Source organism: Aethalodelphis obliquidens, unplaced genomic scaffold (genome assembly GCF_003676395.1).
Source record: "Aethalodelphis obliquidens isolate GAN/ISIS:26980383/991018 unplaced genomic scaffold, ASM367639v1 scaffold5, whole genome shotgun sequence".
Lineage (NCBI taxonomy): Eukaryota > Metazoa > Chordata > Mammalia > Artiodactyla > Delphinidae > Aethalodelphis > Aethalodelphis obliquidens.
Genome location: NW_020837949.1, coordinates 24,489,620 through 24,500,597, shown reverse-complemented (window position 1 = coordinate 24,500,597; position 10,978 = coordinate 24,489,620). Strand labels below are relative to the sequence as shown.

The following is a 10,978-nucleotide window of genomic DNA, read 5'->3' as shown; positions in this document are numbered from 1 at the left end:
TGTGTGTGTGTGTGTGTGTGTGTGTGTGTGTGTGTGTGTGTGTGTGTGTGTGTGTGTGTGTGTAGTGAGAACACTTGAGATCAACTCTTAGCAAATTTCAAGTATACAATACAGTATTACTAACTATAGTTACCATTCTGTACATTAGATCTTCAGAATTTATTCATCCTGTTTAACTGAAAGTTTATTTCCTTTGGCTAACGTCTTCCCATTTCTCCTACCACCCCCCACCAGCTCCTAGCATTCTACACTCTGCTTTCATGAGTTTGACTTTTTAAAATTCTACCTATAAGTGAGAGCACATATAAGTGACAGCATGCAGCATTCTGTATCTGGTTTATTTCACTTAGCATAATGTCCTCCAGGTTCATCCATGTTGTCACAAGTGGCAGGATTTCCTTCTTTTTTAAGGCTAAATAATATCCCATTTAACATATATTTTCTTTATCCATTCATCCATCAACGGACACTCAGTTTGTTTCCATATCTTGGTTATTGTAAATAATGCTACAATGAACACAAGAGTGCAGGTATCTCTTCAAGATATTGATTTCATTTTCTTTGGACATATACTTAGAAGTGGAATCACTGGATCATGTGGTAGTTCAGTTTTTAATTTTTGAGGAAACTCCATATTATCTTCCATAATGACTGCACCAATTTACACTCCTATCAACTGTGTGCAAGGTTTCCCTTTCCTTTACATCCTCACCAATGCTTGTCATCCCACACCTTTATGTAAAGCTTCTCCCCAAGGGTGTATCTTCCACCCCCTTTAATTCACACTCTACTACATGTTCTACCTCAGCAATTACCCTTCCCACCTCAATCATCAATTTGAATGAGCTTCAGATCTATAGCTCAATTCCTGCCTTGGCTTTAGATCAATGTTCTTTGCTGCTCTTCTCCACAAAGGTATGTACCAGTACTGACAGTTTCTTGGGTTCATAACCAAACTATGCTTCCCACCCCAAACCAACCTTTCCACTTCACTGTCTCTTTTCTATTCATGGTACTTGCATTTTCCCAATTGCCTGGGTTCAGAATTTCAAGCTTCATTTTATTCTTACCTTCGAGCTCTAATTCCAATCAATTGCTAAGTTCCAGAGACTACACCTCCAAGTGCCTCTCAAGTCTGTTCCCTCTTCCACTTCTATTACCACTACCCCATGTGAGGCTAAGACTGATACTACAGAGGCCTCTCAACTGGTCTCCCCATCTTTCGCTTCTCATTAGCAAAGTCTTAAATACATATCCTAGTAGACCCCTCTCTCCTCGGTAGTTTCCTCCATTGTCTAGAAAATAAAGGATAAAATTACTATCCTATGAGGTAAAGTGCTCACCTATGTGTCCTTGTCACAAAGTCTTCCAGTTTTGTCTTCCATACCTCACTACACAAACTATGATCCAGTCAAATTGTGCTATTTGTTGATCCCAAATATTTTTCTTTTGACTTCTCCAATAAAAATGCTATAGTCAAGGGGCTGAGATTATAACAGCTAGGATATCAAGGGGCTATTTGTCTTATTTTATCAAATAATTCCTGTCCCTCTCTCCCTGAGAAGGATCGTGACCAGAGAAGAGACATCACGGGCATCTGTGTTCATGACCATCATTCACTCATAAACTTCGTTCTCCAAGACTCACGAAGGATACTTCCCCACGTCTCAGATTTTGTTAAAATGAAAAACGTTCTAAACAAACCGTACAGGCATTGTATCACTAAACAGATTTTCCTTTCACTATCATTCCATTATGATCTGTCAGCATTAATCGGAGACAAAACATAGGAAGCCTCAATTTACACTGAAATTTCTTGGCAATCAACGTTCTTGAAAAGAGAAATCCTGAACAGAGTACAGGAAAATTTAGAAGAGTCGGGAAAATATACAATTTCATTAATAGGCAGACACTCCAAAAAATGATGTATACATCTCCTTCTCAGTCAAGAGACTAAGATTTTTAAAAACACTAGTAACACAGTGACAGAGATGTCTTCAACGTCGTAGTAAGAGGAGCAAATGTTATAGAACTAATGAATTTTCATTAGAGGCATCAGATCATTTCAGAATGGGTTAAGTTGCTACCCTATGCCATTCCCATTAATATCATTGTCATGTAAAAGGTTTCATTTTCAGCTATTTTTGTTCTGGATAAAATCTTTGTCATTAAAATGAGGGATGATTTTGATATTTAATATATTCCATGGCATACTCTAGTGTGGTACTAATTTGGCCTTTTCAGTATTCTGCATATTAATTGACAACCCAGCCCTCCTCCATTCCCCAGATAAGTGAGAACTGAAATAGAATGGAAAGCCAATCACGTCACAGAATACTGAAAGGATCAACACAGAAGAAACAGGTTGCTCTATCAAGAGCATCCTACACAAGGCACTAAAATTATTTTCTCCCGTACTAATGACTAAGATAGAGACAGCAATAATTAATGGTATCGTCTGAATCCTTTTAGGTGACAGTTACCTAAGAAGAGCAATGCTCCTTAAAAGTGAAAACAAAATATTTCTTTTTTAGTAAGAAGGGTAAAACTGCGATCTCACTTAACTTCTAGAACAATGCATTTTATCAGATACTTCAACAACTGGCAAATCATGTCCTGTACTGAATTTTTCATAGTAATCTGTTTCGTGCACACAAAATGTGCCCTATAGTTGAGAATGTACAGGATCACTGCAGAAAACTTCTCATTTCAATACGTGCTCTATTAGTTTCCTTCTGTCGTTGAATTACCACTTTGGTGAGAACCGACATCAGCTGCTTAAATAATGCATTAACCCTGCTTTCAGAAGCTATTGTTTTCATTTGAGTGGGCATTTCTCCTAAGGATAAACTTGGGATTCTTTTCCAAGAAGGTAATGTAATTTACCCTCATTTAAAGTTCAGTTGAATGTTTTGAATCATCTTTATAGCAGTAGTGATATAAATTAAAATTCCAAACAGCACAGGTTATGGCATCTTGGATATTTACAACAGGAATGAATAGTTGTCCCTTAAATAAATTAAGCCAATCTTTCCAACAAAACCAGGTCTTTTCTACATTTTCTGTAACAGCATAGCACTGGAACAAATGGTAAACACACCAAATATTATGTATAATAAATTTCCATGTTCTGTTATATGCAGAAGAACAGATCGCAGGCATCTTCAAGTGTTTCGAGAGAAAACCTTATTCCAATAACTTTGTCTTTGCTAATTAGGGAATAAACCCAAATCACTCCCATGGTCTTTTCCTGCACTGAAGCTTCTAAGAAAAACAATAAATTATCAATATAATTTCCTGCAAGTTCAAAATTACTCAAAAACCGCTAAAGGGCACGTTAAATTTTCGACAAAACATTGTTATTACTTTTATAGAAAAATATGCAAATTTTATTCAGTAATTCTTAGTAAGAACAATAGCATTTGTTAAGTAATGGTAACATGTCTCCTTTCAACCACAAAGTTATATTGTTGGCCAGTCAGCAATAATATTTATGCCCTAAGTTGTTTTTGTTTTCTGGTTTTTCCACGCAGTGTAAGCCTCGTGGTTAAACATACACGTAGTAAAACACCTACAGAGATTTGGATGAGAACCTTGAAAAAACCCGGGACAGAGTTCACGAGCACCCTGTTTTAACCAAGTTTTCACATCTTGCCCTTTAATCCCCCTGTAAGCTTCAGAGTTTGAGGTAAGAATAAAAATTCAAAAAGTGAAACATGAGAATAAGAATATCGCTTATGTATAGCCTTGGGGGCTACTTCAGTACTGTTTTAAGATGATTACCAGTCTTAATTCCCTCTAGTGTTGGATGTTAAATCCCACTGCCTTTTTAAAAAAATTTAATGACTCGCTAATGTAAACCTCCATCTAGAACAATCAAATAGCATGTCATTTATTCAAATTTACAGTGGCTCTAATGTGCCAGCAAAGTCCCTCGTCAAAACAGACAGCTTTAAAAAATGTTCGCCTGAGTCAGGAGCTCTAATTCCTAAATTAGCACCAAAGTGTCACCTTGATAGACCAAGAACAACAAAATCATTTATAATAAACCCAGCTTCCCCCTAGAGTGGACAGCCTGGGTCACGTATCTCTAGGAGCTCTAATTATCGCATACAGATCAGAGAGCTCTTGGGGGTGCTCAGACTTCTGCAACCTGTCATCTCCAAATGCGATAATCTGATAAATATACGCTTACCGATCTCCCGCGAGATCTGAGTGAAGGCCTCCACACCGCTCTCTCCGTAGTTGCCCTCAGAAGCCAGTGTTGACACATAGTTCCACCCCAGTGCCGTCACAATGTCCACCATGGCTTGCGCTTGGTAGGAGTCAGGGGGGACCACCCGAGAGAAGAAGTCATACCTGGTGTTATCACTTAGCTCTGGGGCTGTGGATGCATAGCTGATTTGAGGTATCTGCGAAACAAATGACAGGTCATTTCAACCCATGAGGAATGCTGTCAAATGATGGATCGTCACACGAGAGACTAAATAGCCAAAGCTATACCAGAAACCTAGACAGATCAGCCTGCAGCCAAAATATGGTTTCATGACCACCAATTTAATTAGAACGTATTTTATAAGGGTCTGTGGACTCGCTTTCTTTCAAAGCACATTTCTAAACAGTAAGAAAGAATTTCGTTTGGGTTCAGGTCCCATTGTTTCAGAAGCCAAAGCAAAGCATTTGTGCTTTTTGTTTTTGTTGCTTTTTTATTCTGTACATGATAAGTTCTGGTGTGGAAATGAGGCAGAAATGAACGTGAAATGTACATACATGCTTCAGAAAAAGTCACCTCTGAAATCATCTTTGGCTTTAGGACATAAAGGCTACATAATAATGAACAGAGAATTTAACATGAGGCTATTTTTATGCTTGATACCATTTCAGCCTTAAGATTATATTTTTGGTAAAGTATTTTAAATATATAGTTGTGCAAGTCTAGCCACTGCTTATTGATATAATCACTACACACCACAATAAGATTTGGGAATAGCTAACCATGTATCTTTTAATTATAACATCTTTCCAGCCTTCCCACCCTCAAAAAAGAAAAATCACAAAACAGGAATCCATACCACAATTGCTTTAGGAAAAGAGACTATTTTCTGACATAAAAAGGGTGAATTGCTAGAAGATATTCAAAATTAGAGATCGTATGTCATTTCTCCTAAATAAATTCAAGCTGAGAAACAAATTAACTGCATGCCATAAATCTACCCCTAAAAATGTTTGAAATGCAATATTCACTCGTATAAACAAGTGAAGACTCTTACTCCACCAGTGAAAAGTGCTAGGATAGAAGAATACAGGGATGTTAAAGAAGTATGGCAGAAGGACATGCAGGCTAGACGGAGCACGGAAGATGCAGGAAATCTGGCATATAGGCCAGGAAGGACATTTCAGCCACACGAAACTGCATGTCCAAGGTCATAGAGTCAAGAAAGGGCATGGTGGGACTTCCCTGGAGGTCCAGTGGTTAAGACTTCGCCTTCCAATGCAGGGGGTGAGGGTTCAATCCCCGGTGGGAGAGCTAAGATCCCACATGCCTTGCAGCCAAAAAACCAAAACATAAAACAGAAGCAACATTGTAACAAATTCAATAAAGACTTTAAAAATGGTCCACATCAAAAAAAAAAAAAAAAGAAAGGGCATGGTATGGTATTGCAGCATTTCACATGGTGGGAATGCAGGATACCAAGGGAGGAATGTCAGGAAGGAAAACTGCAAAGCTGGACAGAAACCAGAGGATGAAGGGCTAGTCAGGTATGACAAGGAGTGTGGATTTTATTACCAAGGCCATGGGGAAGCACAGCATGATTGTAACCAAGGAAATGACATAATCAAATTTTTGTTTTAGAAAGATCACATTGGCAGCAGTGGGGAGAGTAGCAACCCTCAAATTTCAGTGTCCACCTGGGCAGCCCCATTCCCAAAGATTCTGACTTAGGATGTCTAGAGGTCTAGGAATCTGCATTTTAATATGCCCTCCAGAAGAATCTGATGCAGGTGGACCCACGCTATGCTTAGAGATAACCTGAATTAAAGGGAAACCATACTACATGCAGGACAACCAGTTAGAAAACTACTACAGAAATCTATGTAAGAAAGTATAAAAACTGAAATAAGGCAGGGGCAGGTGGAAAAAAGGAAGGGTGTAGAACCTGTAACTATCTAAAAGACAAGGAAATGTGTAAGAAGAATGTGTAATGACTCTCAGTTCTATGGCTTTGGTATCTGAGTAGACGATGTTTGCTATTTACCAAGACAGAAAAACAAGAGAGATTCTGGAAGACAAAAATGATGTGTTCAATTTTTGATTTGTTTCTTTTGAGGTTCCTGTGAGATGAATGAAAACAACTAAAAAGTGGGCAATAATACTGTGGGATCTGGAGTTTAAGAGATGTGCATCTCGTTACTCCTCTGCTGCCTTGCTGTGTTGTGAAAGTTCAGAGGTCAAAATGATTCCACGATGCACTAACTCAGGTTGCTTGGTTGAAGATGCAGGTTTGACTTGTACATAAAACCATTAATTCTGCTCTCCATCAGATCCTGCAGCTAATGTCAGTGCTCTGATGTCAAAGAAGCTACCGTTCCATCTTCCTAAACAGGGCTACGCACTCTGGGATCCAACCATCACTTATCACTCCCTGGCCAGATGATTCCCAAGCCACAAGGAGGTTTTGACTCTCCTCTTGACACCTTTATAAACCCTCAACATCTGTATCCAAACCTTTCTTAGGTCTAGAGAGTCCTAGTCCGTATTGGTAGCCAGTGAAGTGACATTGAACATCCTAAGACATGAAAGCCTCCTTGCCCCCGGGAAGAGAAGTAAAAGAATGTGCTTGGAGCTCTCCAGGGTGCTGCAGGATTTGTTCCGCTTCTGTGTAACCTGTGTCTATCTATATTGCCTGCAAAAAATGATTTAGCCTATTTCACACCCAATTCTTCCGGTAGGACCAAAATAACTTGCCTGTTAACATTGTGGGATCATGAAAACTAGTCCTGACCTGCCTCCTTTTTGCCCTTTCGCTTTCTCTGCCAGATACACCAGCCATCTCTCGATAGACTGTCCCCTTGATTAGGCTTTGTGTCTTTGTAGCAGATAACTACTTAGCAAGGACACCCGTCCAAATCTCTAACCACACACCAAATCTTGAATTTTTTTTACCTTTTCTTGCTTGCTTCTAGAGGACCAGGGAAAGAGACAATGGATGATTCAGTGAGGTCTACACTTTACTAGGTAAAACTTTCCCAGAGATCAAGAGCATGTTCATTTCTATGTTCTAATGAAAAAGATCCATGAGCCTGACCTTCATTTTGTTTGTTTGGTTGGGTTTTTTTGCGGTACGTGGGCTTCTCACTGCTGTGGCCTCTCCCGTTGCAGAGCACAGGCTCCGGACGCGCAGGCCCAGCGGCCATGGCTCACGGGCCCAGCCGCTCTGCGGCATGTGGGATCTTCCCGGACCGGGGCACGAACCCGTGTCCCCTGCATCAGCAGGTGGACTCTCAACCACTGCGCCACCAGAGAAGCCCGTGACCTTCATTTTGGAAGGAATTCTGTGTGTGTGTGTGTGTGTGTGTGTGTGTGTGTGTGTAGGAGGGGATGGGGAGCATTCTCTAGCAAATTCTACAGCACTCTACCATTTCCTTGTCCTATTTGGATGTATAATAATCCTCCCACTTCCTCAGCTGCCCAGAGTCCAGCAGGAAAATGCCCTACACAGCCCCCACCCTGCCTATAATAATGAGTCACCCTTTTCTAAAAATGAGCACAAAGTGTGAAAATCTAGTGTTTGAAACCAAAACTAATTATCTCAAATTACTACCTTCAGTCAGTCACTTTCAGGGCTGTTTAATTAGCAGTCAGCATCATGTGTAGGATTAATTAAACAGGTGTAAAGTGTATATAAAATAAAAGTGCAGATAAGAAATGATTGTTTGAATAATTAGGTAAAGGACTTTCTCCGCAAAGTCTTGGAGAGTTTTCTCTTTGCGGATCAATGTGCGGAAAAGTAACGTGAGAGTATGTGTTTGTATTTTCATTTGTTCAGTTCTTGCTATGTCTCAGCCCACAATAATAGACGCCAGGGTATACAGAGCCTATTTCAAGACTTTTCAAATTGTCATGGAGTCGCATCTCATTTTTAGTTTATTGTGGTCGACCACTAAGCATTGGCTCATTCAGTATTTTAATTTCTGTGTTGGTATCCCCAATATTTCCACTACCCTCAAATTAAACTCCTACTGGCAACTAAAGTGGGAATTATTTTTAAACCTGGAATGTTTCTTTTTCTTTTCCCTACACTGAATCCATCCTAACTAATCCCTTCACCCTGGAGGTTTCAGCTACCAGAAACAAAAACAACAATAAAAAAAAAAAATGTGGTGGATGGGGCATAGAAGTAAAGAGGGAAATGAGAGGGAAAAGGAGAGTGTACCAAGAAAAGAGGTGTTAAGGAATGCATTCTGCATCAGCTCATCCTTTGTAAGATGTCACATTCTTTATAAGCTTCTGTTAAGTCCCACTTGCCCCTTCAAGGGATAATATCCCAACTTTTCAGTCTGGCTCCTGAAGCCCTGGTGTCGGATTCTGTCCCATCCTCCTTCCCAACTTCAAGTCTTTGCTGTCATACCCTGATGGCACCTTGCATCCCTGCCCACGCTGTTCTCTGTGTAGAGAGACCCCTCTCCTCCACCCGGTGATCTTCTGCACAAATGCAATATCCAGCTCAAAAGTCTGGGACTAACATATACACACTACTGTATATACAACAGATAACCAACAAGGACCTACTGTATAGCACAGGGAACTATATACTGTATATCTTGTAATAACCTATAAGGGAAAAGAATCTGAAAAAGAATAGATACATATATGTATAACTGAATCACTCTGCTGTACACCTGAAACTAACACAACATTGTAAATAGACTGTACTTCAATCCATCCATCCATCCATCCATCCATCCACCCACCCACCCCCTCCTCCCTGGGAAGCTTTCACTAACACTCCCAGGCAGAGCTGTCTTTTGTTGCCCCTTGTCCCGCAGCCTCCATCATCTGCCATTATAAACACAATTGTGTGCTGGCTTAGGAGCCCCTCAGGGACAAGGTCTCTGTTGATTTATTTGGTGTCACCAGCACCTAATAGAGCAAGTGCTCAATGAATGTTTGGAGGCAATTAATTACTCAAACTGCAGCAGGAATTTTGATACAGCCTCTTCACCATGGCCCCCTACCCTACATTCCACCAAAATGTCATGTGGGCTCTTCTCCATTTGTGCCTCTCGATGTTCTCCATCTTGCTGTATGTCCTAGGAGGTTGCTTTGTGACTGTCTCACCTGGGCTCCCTCACTTTAGGCTTTCAGTTGAATTTGGCCCGTGGGAGGCACCTACAGAAGATGTGAGGGCAGGAGAAGACAGAAGGGAGTAGTGAAGTCCCCATCTCCTTCCCCCGCCACAGCCCTCACTCCGTGTTTCTCTACCTGAGTCCTCATCCGCGGCTGAGGCCCTCACCAGGTTCCTATGATGAGTCACTGCCCGTGGCCCTTCAGGTCTTCCCACGGTTGCTAGCTCCCGAGTTCTCCCCATCTCAGGTTTGGGACTTTAACTGTGCCCACGCCTTATAAATGGTCCTTTTATTCACCTCTCTTCTATTATCCCGTGAGTGTGCCGGAACCCTACCAGTCCACCCACTCTTCCAGGTCTCTGTAGAAGGGACATCGCTGCCCTGCCTCCCCACCCTCAGCCCTGCCCTAACCTCCTAGCTCTTCTCCATCCACTTTCCCTCCCAAGCCTCCTCCATCACTTGTACTTACAGGATGTTTTCCTTCCCTTTCCAAATTGCACCATTTGGAAACACCTGTCATTTTGCCTTTTTTTCCCATTTCTTCTTTTCCTTGTGCTGAGGTTTCATAAGAATATGATGTGTGCTTAAAATACGGCCAGTTTCCATTACCCAGATAAAGCATATCTGCGGCAATCAGTTGCACGACTCAAGATACCCATCACCATACCCTGCTTTAAAAATTGCTTGAGCTTCCATTTCCTGATAATTGTTTTGGTTCGAAAAAAAACCCGCTCCTTCTCCCACTATATTTTCACTTCAGCCTATAAAAGAAGAGATTCCTACCCTCAACCTCATCCCTCTTGGGGAGTTCCAGAATGCATGTTTCCTACCCAGACCTCCTCCTCTTATGTATTCTCCCAAAGGGGAGGAGAAACTGAACGAGAGGTCAGAGTTCTGTGCTTATTGGGCAAGAGTGGATAACGCTCTGCCTTCATTCTCTGACCTGCCCACACACAGCCCAGGCTTGTTTCTTTTCCCTGTGTGGTAAGAAGAACAGGTAGGGGCTCCTTTCTTGGGGCAGAAGCCCACCACTTTCCATATTCTACTGACAACAGGTGTGTGAGAGAGCATGAAGTCCACGCCACTGGTTGAATAAGAGACGTCAAGTCTTCTGTGCAGGCAGAAGCGGGTCCCAAGCTTGAGATGCGATGTAGGAGGCCCCATTTCGGCCTCAAGTCCATGCTGGATCCTTTCCAATCCAGCCATGTGTCTGGGAAGTTATCTGGTGTTTGCCCAGCTCTTAATAAAACTAATTACTTGATCTGCATTAGCTAGGTATTCTGTGAATCTTGGACTGACATACTCTAATATATTCCAAAAGTTTAACTTAGATCTCAACTTAGTTCTATTTCAAAAGAAATGCATGTACAGTTTCTTAGCTATTTTGTTAAAGATAAAAACAAACATATATATATTTTTTTCTTTTTAAATAGTAGTTAGCAGATATTATTGTCCTCCAGTGTCTCTTTTCTACTTCTTCCAGATAGAACCCCAGACTTTTACCTAGGACTTGGCCACTTAGAAGAAAACTACATTTCCCAGCCTTCTTTGCAGCTATGATCATTAGTATAGCGGTGAGTGTAACTTCTGAAAACATGTCCTTAAAGGGAGACAGCAGGCCTTTCTCATG

At 41.1% G+C, this 10,978-nt stretch overlaps 1 protein-coding gene across 1 annotated transcript in view; it reads right to left on the bottom strand.

Annotated features, from left to right (window-relative positions):
• Positions 1-10,512, bottom strand: part of LOC113618557 (metabotropic glutamate receptor 8-like) — a 201,416-nt gene extending 190,904 nt beyond the window's left edge. Inside the window, exons 1-2 of the mRNA XM_027102772.1 lie at positions 10,399-10,512; positions 4,196-4,412 (exon numbers count right to left, since the gene is read on the bottom strand). Coding sequence (XP_026958573.1) covers positions 4,196-4,412; positions 10,399-10,512 — 331 coding nt within the window. The remainder of the gene's footprint in view (positions 1-4,195; positions 4,413-10,398) is intronic.
• Between the last annotated feature and the right edge of the window lie 466 nt (positions 10,513-10,978).